We start from the raw sequence: 17,152 nt of genomic DNA on the forward strand, positions 1-17,152 counted from the left end.
TTCCAGGTGAATTCTGCAGTGGTTCATTTTTATGGGTCACCATAGACACGCTGTTCATTATTAAGTTTTGTATGTGTATTGTTTTTGTTTTTTTAACATTTGATGGTTCAAGATTTAGATATTTATATTTTTTTGCCAATCAAAGTTTCTTTAATTGTAAAGAGGTGTTCAACAGTCGGGTAGTATAGATGCGAGGATCCAGTGGAATAAAAGTTAAACATAAAATCCTCATTAAATCAACCACCTTTGACTTATTGATGTACAAAATGTCACTTGCTGCATACGGTCTTCATAAGCTCCTCGTGTATCTTCTCAGATTGTACATGTGGTTATTATATAACGTGTATCTGTTCTTGCCTGTTTTTAAATTTCTAAGTCCATCAACTGTATGCATTAGTTCGATTTGGTCGTGTTTAACAGTTGGCAATATTTGCAGGTGCATCAGCTGAAAGAGAGAGCCCGGATGAGAAAATAAATGGCAGTTCCTACAGAGTGAAGTCTTCTGACGGAGCTCCTCCTCTGCAGCGGAAGGACTCGGGCGAAGTGGGTGCTGGGGATGCCAGTCGACCTGAGGTGCCCCGAGCGCGGCGGACTTCCTCGCAGGGTTCCCAGCTGAGACTGATGCCACCACCTCACCGGTCTCGTGCAGGGGACGATGAGGTGAGCTCGACCTGAGTCTTTGTTAGCTTATTGTGACAATGGCAAGTCCGTGGAGTATAGATTATAATGAACAGAACTCTTTGAATAGATGAAACACAGAGTTACAGACAAACACATAAGGAAGACTGATAAATGTTGCTACCTGAAATCTTTATCAGTAGAAGCTGTTTCCTTGAAGTAGATGGTAGGACAAAGCATGTGACCAGGCAAATTTCTTCTTAACTTATGCTTGCTTATACTCTGTGTGTGTGTGTGTGTGTGTGTGTGTGTGTGTGTGCGCGCGCGCGCGCGCGCGCGCGCGTGCGTGCGCGCGCGCGCGCGCGCGCGCTGCGCGCGCGTGCGTGCGTGCTTCTGTGTACACATGAGTGTCAGAAAAAGAAAATGACCAGATTCAGATTCTAGCTTACGTAATCACTTCCTTCATATGTAATAGTATAAAGAAACTCTTTATAAAAGAATGATTTTACATACGTAGATTTCTCTGTGAACTGTACTGATGAAATGTGATAAAGTGTAATTACTGCAAGCTGAAAGCTATCTCTGACTTCTTTGCTACTATTTATATAAGTAATACAAGCTTTGCATTACACATTTGACTGTTTATTAATTATTGTGTTAATGTGGAATAGTAATTATATCATCCTTTTATAATTTTGCGGAATGAACATTTGTTGCTGCTGTTGCTATGGATGCAAAGAGAAATACGTAAAAAGAGAAAAAGTTTTTGTTCTATAATTTCTTCAATATATGGTGCTGTTTTGGTTGCGTGTTGAATAAATGTTATAAATCATGTTGTTATATGTGTAAAATATGTAGGATTATTGAGCAAAGTCTCCAGCAGGCATTTATAATTGTGAATTCTACATAGGCGTTCACACACATAAAAGGCAATGAAAATCCATAGCTTGATATTGATGAAACTTAGAGGAGAGTGTGGGAGTCAGACTTTCTCTTTACCTCGTAATACATTTCTGATAGCTCAAATCAGTATTATTTATGATGTTTTGTTGTTTTAAACTGGAATATGAGGTCTGTTCAAAAAATTTTGGAACATTCGTAATTTTGTGCCAGTGGTGTGTTGGAGCAAAATGCAGTTGACATCCCTACGTATGCCTGTATTTAATGTATAACTGCTGGAAGTTCAGTGTTGTATGTATTTCAGTTATTGTTCAGTGCTGTATTGAGTAGAACATTGTGTCACACAGTTTGGAAATTTGGAGATGGCAGGGTTATAGCAGCTGCAGGCTCGAGAAAACCTTTACAGAGACACACCGAATGATACCGGAAGCCTACGATGAAGAGTGCTTAAGCTGTACTCAGTGTTACAAATGGTTGACGTGGTTTTAAAATGGCCAGACGGAAGTTAAAGCTGACCCTCATTCAGGATGTCTTTCAAATTCTACTGATGACACTCGTGTCAGGAACATCAATGAAATTGTGTGTGCCAATCAAAGACTGACTGTCAGAGAGATTTCAGAAGAAGGTAACATCTCAGTTGGATCGTTTCATAAAATCCTGGCACAGCATCTTAGAATGCATTGTGTTGCCACCAGGTTTGTTCCACGGCTCATGAGGCAAGATGGGAAATACCTTCACTTCACAATCTGTAAAGATCTTTTGGATTGTGCAAATGAGGACAAGATGTTCTTTAAGAAACTCACAAGTGGTGATGAGACCTGGGTCTACAGTTATGATATTGAGACCAAGGTCCTTTCTTCACAATAGGTTGGGAAAGGTTCTCAAAGACAGAAAAAGTTTCTCAGGTAAGGTCAGATGTCAAATACATGCTGATCATTTTCATTGACTTTGAAGGATTAGTTCATCATGAATTTGTGCCACGGGGACAAACTGTTAATCGATGCTACTGTCAGGACGTCTTGTGATGCCTATGAGAAAATGTGTGAAGGAAATGGCCTGAAATGTGGCGAGACAATTCATGGCTATAGCATCGTGTAATGCACCCGCATATTATCCCTGTTGGTGCATGACTATTGCACAAAAAATGAAATCAGTGTTTTGCCTCATCCTCCGTACTCTCCAGACCGGTGCCGTGTAGACTTATTTTTATTTCCAAAGTTAAAAATCCAGTTGAAAGGACTAAGATTTGCAATGATAGGCAAGATAGAAGAAAATTCACAGACAACGCCTCGTATGATCCAGCAAAAAGTGTACAAAGACTGCTTCTGGAAGTGGAAATGACATTGGGGGCAATTTATCATTTGTGGAGGAGGGCATTCTGAAGGAGACCATGCACAATAAATAAAAAGCAAGCATTTAAAAAAAAAGTGCACAAAGTTTCGGAATTCTTTGAACAGACCCTACATAGTTGCCATATGATACTCTGTAACATTAGTAAACAGTTTTGTGTTTTATTCAAAAGCAAAATGTTTGTGGAATATGTAACTCTTGTCTGAAAGCATTTTGGCAATAGAGAAGAAAAACTGTTGTGTGAGAGAAAAACTGTGTGTGTGTGTGTGTGTGTGTGTGTGTGTGTGTGTGTGCACGTGTTGAGGGAGAAAGAGGGTGGGAGGGAGGGAGAGGGAAGGTGGGAGGAGGGAAGCAGGTGCAAAGGGATACAGTGAAATCCTGCTTTTACACTTTTCACGGGACTTCCAAAAAATTGTGTAAAATGCGGAAAATGTAAAATGTTGGAAATAATGTTTTAAGCTATAAAATTTACATACAGGAGGCACCCTTGCACTTCACGTATGATATACGTACATAACAGGCATGAAAAGGCTTGTCAGGAACTAATTTATTATGTAATGAAGGTTTATTATCTAACTAAAACCACTGCCGTAACTGGAACTAATAACTGTCTGGGAAGTGGGAATGTCATAATCGATGTTTTTGAAAGCTGTAATTTGTTATGTAAATAATGAAATACTGCACTAGTTAACGTATTTTTTCGAGCTTAGCATGAAGCCTTTCGAAATTTTTTTTCTCGTTGTCAAGTGCAAATATGTAAATAAGTATTTTGTATGGTGTTTGAATATGTGTTATTTTGCATCTCTTGCACTGTAGTCGTCTTTTTGCGGTTATCAGGTACTGGGGGTTATCAGGTACTGGGCCTTGTTAGTTGTGTAGAAAACCACACACACACACACACACACACACGCACGCACACAAACTGTCACTTACATTGTTTGTTTGTGTAACATCACAAAAAATACATATGTAAATACTGCACTTGACAACGAGAATAAATTCTCAAAACATGTTTTGCTCAGCATGAATAAATTACGTAACTGGTGCTGTGTTTAAACTAAAAACATTTGAGCAATGCAAAGTGAATGATGGTGTCAACTAGTGCTTCAAGTGGCCATACGCCGAAACACGCTAAATATGGTTCGACAGAGATGTCACGATGATCACAACAATCGCGAAACTGCTTCTGTGCAGTAGAGACAGTTTGGAAACGGTTGTGATTGGTCACGATATCTTCATTCGAACGAACCTAGTTACTCCCATCAGCCACCAAACCAGATAGAGCTCGGCAGTGGCGGGAGTTATGGCACAAATTGCTCCAACTTCTACATGTTTACTGGTTAAAATCTGCTGAGTAGAGTGCCCTGGTGTCAAGAAACTTAACCACATAATATTTGTAAACACTACTGGACGGCCAGCATCATTTTTTCTTCACAAGCATTTTTTCATAATGCATTAATTACGGGAAAATTATAAATAAGTTATGCAAAACATGTGCAAATTAACATTGTGGGCATAGGAAATTTGATGGGACCGATAAAAAATGTCATAAATGGTGGGAAAACGTCAATTCCGGGAACGTAAAAGCGGGGTTATGATGTAGTTTGTTGTTACAGGCCACAATTCAGTATTTAGTCATGAGGTTAATAGCTGCAGCACCTCAGGTACTGATAAACTTTCAGGAAAAATACAGTTAATTTTATGGTTATCAGTTTGTTGATATTGTGATTTTTAAATGTGTTGTAATTTAGAATGTAAAATCTCACAGTCACGTTGTAGAGAAAGATGAGGAAGAGAGAAACTAAAAGGAGAGCAAGAGGTGCTTATGTTCCACAGGTGCCAAATAACTATCTCTGCGGCGAGTGTGAAGCAACAACATTCAACACTTAAAAGTGTTAATAAAACTGTTCATTTGTCCCTTTTATCACCCAGATGCTGGTTTAAAATAGTTTTTAGGTCAGTTTAGATTTGAATCCAAAGTCAGCTGGATAGGTGAGTTGGCTACATAAAGTCACCAAAAAATATTGGGGAAGTAAGATGATTAAGGGCAACTAAGTACATTTGCCTGTAACTTCAATTCAGTTTCAGCTATATGCATTTTCCATTAAATTCCTGGAAACTGACTATTACTACCGTGCGTGAGATAATTGAGGGGTTGCAAAAATAAGGACCTTTAGTTGATTGTTAAGCCAGTAATGTCTCACACTGCTAATGTTAGTCTGGCCAGTAGTTTCTAACCATTTTCCCAGTTTGAAGTATCTATCCCTTAGCAGAGCCCTACATATTTTGAGAAGTTTCTTTTATGTTAGAAGGACTGCAGTGTTTATACCAAATGCTTAACAGAGACTTAATTGCTTTGTTTGACAGAGAAACATGCTACTCTAGTTGTACCGGATAGATCAAGCCATTGTGCGACTTGACTAATGCTCAACTCAACCTATTAAGAATCATATTACCCATCTTATTACATACTGCTGAGGCTGAATAAAATAAAAAAGGTGCCATCAAACTCTTTCAGTACGTTGTATTGCCCTTTTCTTCTGATGCTGTTATATTGGTTTATGACACAACAGAAGATAATGAAGGTGTTAAACTAAATTTTACAAGGGACAACTGGGCTTCAGTGTGTTAGTTAACCTGTTGAGATCTTGATTGTAGGGCTAGACTTATTTGTAACATAACTCAATGTCTTAGGTTAGATCACAAGATGATAATTTGATTGTTAGCTGGGGAAGCCAATGAGTGTGAATGCAAAATAAAGGTTGTGTTGTATAGCCTGATGTGTTTGTTTGCAGCACATGTAATGAATTTTTCATTATAAGAACATAAACTGCAAGGTGAAATCAAAAAGCTTATATTGTACAATTGACAAGTCTCTGACAGGTCTTTTGGTGCACATTGTGTATGAATATTAAACATAAACTATGAGATGTGCAATTTAACTATTACCGATTCTCTCTCTCTCTCTCTCTCTCTCTCTCTCTCTCTGTGTGTGTGTGTGTGTGTGTGTGTGTGTGTGTGTGTGTGTCTTTTTAATATTTGGGGTACATCGGCTTTGTAGTAGATTTATCCAACTACTTGGTTGTTCACTTGTTACCTGTTCTGTAATGTTGTAGGACCAGCACGTAAAAAATCTGCTAAATAAATGCATATAAAAACAAAATAATGGAGTGGGTGGTTTAGCTGTGAATGTCAACAAATTCCATTTTTAATGGCTGTATGTTACTATCAAGCCATTTTGCAGTGTCATCAAAGCAAACACTTACTAGAAGACAAGGAGTGCAGACTCATGGATGGACAGGTTCACAACTGTTACTAGCTTAAGCCTGGTAAAAAGAGGGCGGCAGTACTCTTTAAGACCAGCCTTGCATAATATATGGACAACTTTTTTTTTTGGACTTTTAAAATGTTGCTGATATGAGGTGTCCACACCTGAGAAGGCCAGATGAGATGTGTGACTGAAGGAACCCAAAATACGCCATATGGAGATAATTATTACTGGCCATCTCTCTGTTTCCATATGAGGTAGGACACTGGTGAGATCTTCGTTCTCTCTCATTCTTCTCGTGTGTCCATATCAACCCAGTCTTGGGTTGTATTTATCTAGTCTAATCTTAGTCCTTAGTCCTCAAGAACTTCATTCTGCTGGCCTTTTCTCTGCTTTTATAACTCTTCTACTTGTCCATGTTTCTGTGGTATAAGTCAAAAATGCTAAATAAATGCATATAAAAACAAAATAATGGAGTGGGTGGTTTAGCTGTGAATGTCAACAAATTCCATTTTTAATGGAATGTGTGACACAGATGTTTATAAAGTCTTCAAAGGAGATTGCTTACAAATAACTCGTGTGACCAGTTCTAGAATATTGCTCAAGTGTGTGAAACCCATACCAAATATACTAACACGGGATATTAAAGGTATACAGAGAAGAGCAGCACAAATGGTCACAGGTTTGTTTGGTCCATAGGAGTGTGTCACTGATGTTGAAAGAACTGAACTGGCAGATTCTTGAAGATAAATGTGAACTGTCCCAAGAAAGTCTACTAACAGAGTTGTAAGAATGGGCTTTAAATGGTGACTCTAGGAATATACTAGAGCCCCTACATATCATCCACATAAGGATTGTGGAGATGAGATTAGAAAGATTACAGCATGCACGGAGGGATTCAAACAACCAGTCATCCTACGCTCCATATGTGAATGAAACAGGAAGAAACCCTAATAAGTGGTACAATGGAACGTGCCTTTTGCAGAGTATAGATGTACCGTATTTACTCGAATCTAAGGGTCGCTTTTTTTCAGGTTTAGAATCGAGTGCAAAGGAAGCGGAAGTTCTGAAAAGTGTTGGTAGGTGCCACCACAACTAACTTCTGCCGTCGAATATATGAGCGCTATACAGACATGCTTTGCAGGCACAAAGATAAATACTGGCACCAAAACCTCTGCGTCAGAAAATAACTTAAAAGAAAAGGTAGAAGACTGTAAACATAATGCCATATATTCTTTCGTGTTTGCTGCTATCTCATTTAAATCCTGTCTGCCTAATAAACTACGAAACTAGAGTGAGACAACAGCAAACACTGAAGAATATACATATCATGTCGTGTTTATATTTGTATTATTCTTATGCTGAATAGTGATAGTCAGAAATGAAGCACAGCAACTGACTAGATTTTTAAATCTAAGATGACTCTAATTTCTGTGCAGAATGTAATGTACTAAAGAGGCGTCTGCAAAGATTTTGAAACGGAGAAAAATTTTCACTAAACTCTCGTTCAGAACATCTTCTATCATACGCAGTATATTATTTGGTTCTTGTTGATCATTATCAAAGAAAGCAGCAGTGTAAGTAACAACAAATAGCAGTCTCTTGCCTTTGTTTCGTTTATGAGACAATTCCTCTCCTTTTTGTTATTGTAAGCGGCGGTAGCGTGCACAAAAGCGAGCCATACCGTGAGCGGCTACAGGCCGTAAACACTCATTATCAGAATGTGACAGACAACGTGTGACACAGTACAATAATGCAGTTTCAGCTTAGAGTGACATAAACACCTATAACAAGAGAAAAGCACTTATCAGATCAAAGCACAATAAGCAATCGATTCAAATCAGACGAAGCACGTGAAAAAGGAAGGGTACCCATATAAATATGGACGGAGCACCTGATACATATCAGTGGCTACTTTGTAAATCTTAATTGTTAATCTTACGACTTGAACCAAACTACTGTAGCTGTGTCTTCATCCATTTGACCTAAATTGTGTCTTATGTTACAATGCACCAACTTTGTTTCGATTTGGAGGTGCGGTCTAAGACTTTTCTCTCGTCTTGAATTTCGAGTCTCAAATTCCAGGTGCGGCTTAGATTCGGGAAAATTATTTTTCCTGGATTTTGAGTCTCATTTTTCAGGTGCGGCTTAGATTCGAGTGCGGCTTAGATTCGAGTGCGGCTTAGATTCGAATAAATACGGTAAACGTAGACGTAATGAATGGTTTAAAGTGTTCTTTAATACAATCTACATTAAGTTACAATACCTACTTCTAATTCTTCATGTTTGAATGTAATGTTTAAATTGGCTCACTGTTCCTGTTGCATTCTGTACCTTCCCACTTCTTTTATATTATAATTTTGACTTTTGACCACTGCTGAAGATGCTGGATAGACAGGAGCCTGATTTGCTGATACTTTGTTCGTGGCACTAATATTAGCTTCTTTGAATGATAGTATATTTTAGAGGCAAATGTTAGCCATTAGTTTTCCCATTGTTGTGGATCTCGTATCAGTGGCTGGTGACAATTTTTCTTCAGGTGCTGACACCAGTCCCATGGGTTGCCGCTTTCCTCGCTGCTCGACGTGAAATAATGGGCGATTTGGAAAGCTTGGGTTTCAGTGCCAACACACCGAGCGGACCTCCTGTTCGGTCACGCCACCGACGCATCAGGCGGGGAAATCGAGCTCACAGGTGCCTGACAGTGCTTTTAAATTGAAGAAAGTTACACAGGCCAATTGAGCCAAACTGTGTGTGTTCGTATGTTAGCTGTCGAGTATCTCGTTTACACATATATGATTATAGATTCCTGTAGCCACTCCCATCTTCTTCTACATTCACAAGGAACGTTTCATTCATGGAAGGGCCACCAGGCTTGTGGTACACATTTTCAGTTCAGCTCTGTAATTCACTTTTGTAAACTATTTTGGTATTTAGTGTGCTGAAACCTAATATGATAACAGAAAAGCTGTATCTCACACACTTGTTTTACAATGAACACTCAGATATTTTAAACATACATGTTTTTAGAAATTTTAATTTTATGCATTTCATATGCCATTTCAGTTTATAATTTAATTAATATACAGGGTGTTCCAGAAACTTTGCAGCCGACTTTTAGGGTAGGTAGGGCACATCGTAAGGATCGAGAGTTGCATAACAGCCCATAGCTGCAACATCATCATACGCCACTAGGTGGTGCTGTACCAGAGAGTACTGGAAGGAACATGAGGATTTCCTCATTTGAGCGATCAAGCATGCGAGGAGCGTGGAATTGTATATAATAGAGAGCTTGGAGACGTGCACTTAATTTATGGAATAGCTGAATGAAGTTGTTGAGCGGCTGCATACATTTTCAGTATGCTTTCCAGACAGACATCAGCCATACTACAGTTTGTTTGCAAGTCTTCATTGAAATTCGGACAAATACGAGTCATTACGAAATGCTGTAGCTAATGAGGGAGGCCACAGTCGGTACATTTGGTGGTGGGAAAGAAAGTGTGTTAGGTGCTGCTGAGAGTGATCTGAGCATCAGCATATGAGCTGTTGCCTTGGATGTAGGAATGTCTTGTAGCAGTGTCCAGTGTGTTTTGAACACAGAGTTGTTACATGCCTTTCATCTCCAGAGGGTGCTGTTATTGCACCCTGGTAACAATCCTTGAGTGCATTTTGCACATTTGTTTCTGCAACAAAATATGCAGTTCTCAGCTTACGTGTTGTTCTCTGATGATGCCATAGTTACTAATGACACTGTATTTAATCTCCACAGTGAGCATTTGTGGGCACGAGAAAACCCACACGATGTGCAGTATCATATGTCACAACATCATTACACAGTTAATTTGTAAGTGGGTTTGGTCGGCGACTGCTTAGTCGGGCTGCACCATTTGTGATTGCTCTTGACAGCCCCGAAATGAGAGGAAGATTTGTCTATCATTCAAGGAGGTCATTACTGAGTTCTTAGGTAACAAAAAGGACCCACACTATATATTTCTGTTTCAGCTGTCATGATGGGAAAGTTCAATACTTTAAGTTGTTTGATGAGCCTCAACGTACACTTTTTTGACAGTCACCTGCGTTGTTTTTGGTAATGGGAAGTCGGTATTAGAACCACTAGAATACCCGTCTTAAAATACTGCTCAAATGTGTGGGACCCTTAACAGATAAGAATAATGGGTTATATTGAACGTGTACAAATAAGAGCCACAAAAATGTTTTGTTAAAATTAGATGAGAACATGAATTGGCAGACGCTGGAACGTAAAAGTTTGTTATCCTGTGATAGCGTACTTAACAAAGTTTTAAGAACCCATATGAAGTGAAGAATTTACTACAACCCTCTATGTATTGCTCCCAGAGGGACCTCAAAGACACAATTACACTAATTATGGCATGCATAGAGGCAAATAAGGAATCACCCTCTCTGATCTCCTTAAGTGAGTAGAACAGGAAGAAACTCTTAACATGTGGTACAATGATAAGTACCCTCTGCTGTACACTTCATAGACTATTTTTGTAATGTGTTTGTAGATGTAATTGTGATGGGAGATTGGTGTTGGTCACTTCACAGAGACGCATAACAGGCATCAGAGAAAAAAATGGTGTTAAAAGCTTTAAGGAGAAAAGAAATGTAAACCAATGGATGTACAATTCTTACACAAAAGAAAAATCCAGTATGGAATAATGATAATATTGTGAAAAGAATAGACTGCTACTCAGCATATAGAGGAGACGTTGAATCACTGAGAGGCACAACAAAGAGACTGCTAAACATGCAAGCTTTCAGCCAAAAGGTCTTCTTCTAAATAGACAACACACACACCCACACACCCATCCACCCACCCACACACACACACACACACACACACAAGCACATCCCACACACACATGACCACTGTCTCTGGGCACTAAGGCTTAAGGCTGCCCTATGAGCAACTGCGAATAATGGAAGAAGCAGTCTGGGTGGTGGGGATGACGAGGAGGCTGGGTCGGGGAGGGGAATGGGTAGCAGGGTAGATGTGGGGGAGGGTGGGTGAAGTGCTGCTTTTGGGAGCATGCAGGGAGTGATGACGACAGGCTAGGGCAGCTAAGTGCTGTCGGGATTGGGGGGGGGGGGGGGTGGAAGTTGGAGAGGAGAGAAATGAATGGGGAAAAAAGACAGTGGGTGTACTGGTGGAATACAAAGCTGTGAAGTTCTGGAGTGGGAGCAGAGAAGGGGATAGCTGGGTGAGAATGTTTTTGACTGGAGAGGGATTACGGAAATTGCAGGGAGAGTTCCCACATGCACAATAGAGTAAAACTGCAGTTGGTTGGAAGGATCCACATTATGCAGGCCGTGAAGCAGTCATTGATACGAAAAACGTTGTTTGGGCAGCATGCTCGGCAACTGGATGGCCCAGCTGTCTCTCGGCCACGGTTTATCGGTGCCCATTCATATGGACAGACAGCTTGCTGGTTGTCTTGCCCATGTAGAATACAGCACGGTAGTTGCAGCTTAACTTGTAGATCATATGACTGACTTCACAGGTAGCCCTGTCTTTGATGGAATAGATGTTGCTTGTAACTGGAATGGAGTAAGTGGTGGTGGTGGTGGTGGTGGTGGTGGTGGTATGGGATAGGTCTTGAATCTAGCTCTATTACAGAGATATTGGCCACAAGGCAAGGATTTGGGAGATGGGGTGGATTAGGAATGGACAAGGATATTGTGTAGATTTGGTGAGTGGCAGAATATCACTGTGGGAGGGGTGGGAAGGATAGTGGTAGGATATTCCACATTTCAGGGCACAACTAGTGGTAGTTAGCATTTTAATACAGAAATGGAAAATCCTGGGTTGAATACAAATATGGAATACAAATATTGAAAGTAGTAAAGACAGCAGCTCACAGTATGGAAGAAGCATTTAGGAGTTGATAGGAGTTAAACTAGCGTAAAGTGGAAGCGTATGAGTTTGAATACTGGGCTACAAGATTCAAACGTTTATTTATGCTGATATCAATTTTGCAGTGTTTCTTTTGTGCTGTGTGCGGAAATTGAACAGCTATATTTATTTTTCTATGTTAGCTGCTTCGTAATGGTAGCTTTGCTGTGTGTCAATTTTCTATTTGCTTTATGTAGGAAAATTATGTATTTTAACTTTTAATTTGAAATGGTGTGGTGTACTAAACTCGAACTAATTTCTATGCACTCTAATGCATTACCCAGTAACCTGTGCAAGTACAAGTGAACAGGCTACGATAGGCGTGTACAGGGTAAACATATCTGCAACATTAGTGTCAGAGATCAGGGTGCAGGTATGTATACACTGTTCACTTCTACTTTGACAAGTTACCATGTATTGCATTAAAATGTACAGAAATTGAATTGAGTTTGTAATTTATTTTCTTAGTATTTTACTACTGCTTTAAGTAGATCATCCGATGGTGACTTCATAAGAATTAAAAACTACTGGTAGTTACATTACCAGTGGTATGACACAAGGTTGAAGAATAAAATTAAAGAATTTTGCTTCAGAATGTGTTTGTTACACTGTCTGCTAAGCACATTTAAGATCGTGGCTTTCTGCAATGTAAAAAGTCAGTTTCAGAAGTTGCCAAGAGGTTGTGTGGATAATGGCTAGGCAACTGGGATCACTCCAGATGCAGTCGATATTTTTTTACGCGATCGACGACTGTCGTCACAGGTCGAGACCCGGAGTCGTGCGCGATCCGCCACTCGCGACCTCGTCCACACCTGTGGCCACTTCCCCGCCGGGTGGGAATAACAGTTCCTGTCCACCGTCGACTTACACCCCCATGGAGGCGCTGGCGTCGGCCATTTCGGGGGGAGCCGGCACGCACATCGCGACTTCGCACGACGACACGACGGAAGGTGCGGTCCACTGCTTTCGCGACGAGCACGGAAACTGGATGTCGTACACGTTTCACGAGCGCGGGGCTGGCACGGCAAACCACGGCGTGATGCCCATAGCTGTGGCAGCGGCAGCTGCGGCGGCAGAAGTCGGGGAGGAGAGCCCCAGCAACTCGTCGACTGTGTCGGCGACGTCGGGCGGCGGCAGTGGCGGGCGGGTGAAGGCAGGAGTTGCCGCCCCCCTGCTGCCGTACCATGGTCACGGGCTGTACATACTGGAGACAGTGAGTAATAGTGGTAGAATGTAGTACACTAACTTACAGTTTTGTGTCCTGTCCAATTTGTTGCCTCGGATTTTAGGGAGAGGATTTTAATGTGCTACGGGGTGACTGGCTCACCCAGGTTTTAGGTAAGAGGTCCACCAGTCACGATTACCTACTTGTTTCACTTTGATTTCTGTTCTCTTTTCCTTGTGTTTCCTTTCCTTTTTTAGTTTGTTTCTTCTCCTCTTGTTTTGCCTCTGTATGTGAGGATTTGGAACTGCATCAGGTCTGTGTCTTTTAGTCATTCTCCTTGTTCGCTGTCCGTCTTCGTCCCTTCACCGCATGTGTTCCTGTTTCTATGCATTTGGGCACTGATGACCATGCTGTTTAGCGCCTGAAAACCTCAAACCACACACACACACACACACACACACACACACACACACACACACAAACAAACTGTCCAATGTGCCTACAAGTCATGACGTGCCACTCGCAGCTGCGCAAGGTGGCGTAAGGACAGTGGCTTTATAAAGATCCAAAGTGACAGGAACTAGAGACAAGTGTCATGTCTTGTCGATGACAACTGGTTTTGAATCTAACACAAATTGTACCTATAATTGAATTCAGATCCGTCTCAACTGGTTTCTGACTGAATATTGTGAAGAGGGCTTCATGCAATGAATATTTTGAGTCTGGTGCTTCACAAAAGGCCATTTACTTACAACAACATAGGGAGCTGCATGTCTTCAGTGGGCTGAACAAGAAAGAAGTTGGACATTAGCTGACTGGAGACATGTAGTGCGGCCTGAGGAGTAGTGATTTTGCCTCTTTCCACACAGTGCAAGGTGTCAAGTGCACTGAAGACTCGAGGGCAGAATGTACCTTGGAAATGGTGAAAATATGAAATTTCTTTTTACTGATGATTATGAAGTATGTATTTTCCAAATATGAAAGTATTTTATAACAAATCCTTACTTAAAGGTCCTAAATGTCAGTTTAAATGGCAGCTTGCAGAGTGAGACGCTCCCACTTTTTCCACTGTGACTTGTCTTCTCTGAATTCATAAGTATAGGGACATTTTTTCCTGTTGCTTTGCACTTTCACCTATTAGTGACCCTGTATGTTGCTTTGCATTCAGTTGTTTCCTACAGTAATAACGAAGCTCTTTTTTTTTTTTTTTTTTTTTTTTTTTTTTTTTTTTTTTTTTTAAATAGATGATAGTGAATGTAATGAAAACAATATTAGGTTTGTGTATGGTGTGGGTACGATTGGAAAGATGTTGCCAGCAGGGAAAACTTCGTATGTCATTATGAACTCACCAGGCTGTACTACAAAATTTCAGAAATCAGACAATGGAAAATCCAGGATGGAATGTAACAGTATTATGAAAAGGAAAGTTGCTGCTCAGCATTAGCGGGGATACTGAATCACAGAACATGCACGCGCACGCAAATACAAACGCAACACTCACACATGACCGCAGTCTCATTCAGTTGCATGAGACTGCAGAGTCGTGTGTGTGTGTGTGTGTGTGTGTGTGTGTGTGTGTGCGTGCGTCTATTGTTGACAAAAGGCCTTAACGCCCAAACGCTTAATTTGTGACAGTCTTTTTGTTGTGCCTATCTGCGATTCAGCGTTTCCACTATGTGGTGACTAGCAACTTTCCTTTTCATAAAATTTCAGAAATACAATTATTTTTGCAAGCTAGTTGCAAATCAGTGGAGGAAACTGTGAATTTAAATGATCAGTGTATAGCAGCCCGTATTAAAGACACTGTAAGGGTGATAAATCTTTAAACTCAATTTCCCATAACTTTTGTTCTTTCTAGCTAATGTACCTTTTCTCTGAAACCATTAATCCCAGAGTGCTGAAATTCTAACAGTCAGTTGTCTTAGTACACATGCATGAAGCAACATTTTTTTTTAGATTTCTGGCTCTGTTATAAAGGAACCTGTGACCTTATATAATTTTAATAATTTGCCTGACAGATGGGTCATTGCTAAAACTTTTTTTAGAATCACAGTTTTAATACAATAGTCTAAAAAATGTCAGTTTGTTAGCAAATACCGTAAATGAACGTGAAAAAAATTTCAGTGTTCTACTATTAATACTTTTGAGAAAAAATGCATTGAAGGCAGTCCATTTAACATGGTGGAGATAGAAGGTACCTCCTCCTCTTAACTTGCAGGTTGTGTTGGGTGCAGTACAGGTCAGAGATGGGTCTGTGATATTATGAGGATGAGTTTTGTACAGTAACTTCAGCCCACTAATTCAGCTTACTGTGAATATGAACCAGAATGTTTATTTCATCTTTGTCAGTGACCTGGGCTTGATCTTTCTTATGCCTCTTCATGATGAATAATCAGTTGATGCTTCAGTCTTCTTAGGTGTCAATACCCTTGTTGACACAGTTACACACACACACATTCTTGGCTTAATGAAAACTAGGAATCCCGTCGCACCTCAACTTACCCTTTGAATCACCCTGTCGTAATCCCATGGAAAATGTCTGGAATGGTGAAACATAGAAATCAATGCCTAAGAAATTCAGTGTTTGCAGTACCTAACTATCAAGGAATGACTTCAGTGGGCTTTGGTGTACCAAAAGGAACTTCTGGATTCTCTTCCTCACTGATTTGAGATGATGATTATTAAGCTAGGCAGTGTTACATGATATTAATACAATGTCTGGAGGTGCCAAATTTTTTTGACCAGTGTGCTTGTGTGCGTGTGTGTGTGTGTGTGTGTGTGTGTGTGTGTGTTCTAGGAACAGTTTGTTCTATTTCAAACAAACTGTTGACACAGGTGATGCCTCCCTCGCAGCGGTCGCCGTTCCACATCCTTCTGGAGCCTGGGGGCAACACATGTCGCCTGGTGCGGAGGTCTCCGCCCCCACCTCACCGCAGCACCGGGAGCTCCGCTGGGCAGCAAGCGGGGATCGGAGCCGGAGCTGCACACCAGGCTGCCTCCAGCGAGACGGACACGGAGATGACACTGACACGTGCCGCTGCCGCGACGGGGCGCTTCAGGCTGGCCGACGTTACTGCCGGCCTCACCTCGGAGGACATCAGGCGCCCGCGCAGATACTACAAGCTCAAGCTTTTTCGCTGCCTAAATATCAAGGTAAGTGTTCAGTTACTGTAGTGTGGGATATTTAATTCTTTGGGGCTGATTCTTTGCAAGTGGACTTCCTGAGAGGTAGCCACTGATAAAATAATGGGCACAGTTTCTCAAGATTTTGCATTTCTTCGTGTGTGTGTGTGTGTGTGTGTGTTCTGATGATTCCAGCATGACTGGGGATTCTTAGTAGAGATCATAGTTAAACTACTGTTCACTAGATAGTTTGGGCATACTGGAAAATATTTTCATATTTGCATCTATGAGGGTCTTCATAATGACACATTCCAACCATTTTGCACTTAATTGTGTCAACATTCAATGAATATTGCAAAAACATAGACTACTACAAATGAGAGTGCATGAAAACTACTAGAGAAAAACTAATAGCATCTCGTCCATCCTTAAGAAGGCCTGTGTGTAAAACCTAAGCAGATGTTTGTACATAAAGAGCTGTTAAAAAATGTTAGGTTATTTAGTTCATACGTAAAGTCCAGTTGACCTGCCCAAAACTTCCAGTCACACTCTCGTCGATCTGTTGAAACTGAAGACAGCACACAGAAAGCAGAAATATGAAATTCCAGGTTTAAAAATGTATTCATGCAAGAGGATACTACAGTACTAATGTTTGACTATCACACAGACATACAAATGAGACTTACTAAAATTAGCAACCCTGAATTAAAGAAAAAAAATAAAGACTGCACTAAATCAATCAAGGCAACAGGCCCTGATGGTACATTTGATTTTACATTGAATACAGTAAGTAATTAGCTCCTGTCACAGT

The 17,152-nt window shown here is 40.6% G+C and overlaps 1 protein-coding gene across 1 annotated transcript in view; it reads left to right on the forward strand.

Moving 5' to 3' along the window:
* LOC126424585 (pecanex-like protein 1) overlaps window positions 1-17,152 on the forward strand; it is a 273,094-nt gene that overhangs the window by 129,298 nt on the left and 126,644 nt on the right. Inside the window, exons 13-16 of the mRNA XM_050087327.1 lie at window positions 437-660; window positions 8,676-8,830; window positions 12,816-13,266; window positions 16,054-16,371. Coding sequence (XP_049943284.1) covers window positions 437-660; window positions 8,676-8,830; window positions 12,816-13,266; window positions 16,054-16,371 — 1,148 coding nt within the window. The remainder of the gene's footprint in view (window positions 1-436; window positions 661-8,675; window positions 8,831-12,815; window positions 13,267-16,053; window positions 16,372-17,152) is intronic.

This window comes from Schistocerca serialis, chromosome 10, assembly GCF_023864345.2.
Source record: "Schistocerca serialis cubense isolate TAMUIC-IGC-003099 chromosome 10, iqSchSeri2.2, whole genome shotgun sequence".
In the NCBI taxonomy this organism is placed as follows: Eukaryota; Metazoa; Arthropoda; class Insecta; order Orthoptera; family Acrididae; genus Schistocerca; species Schistocerca serialis.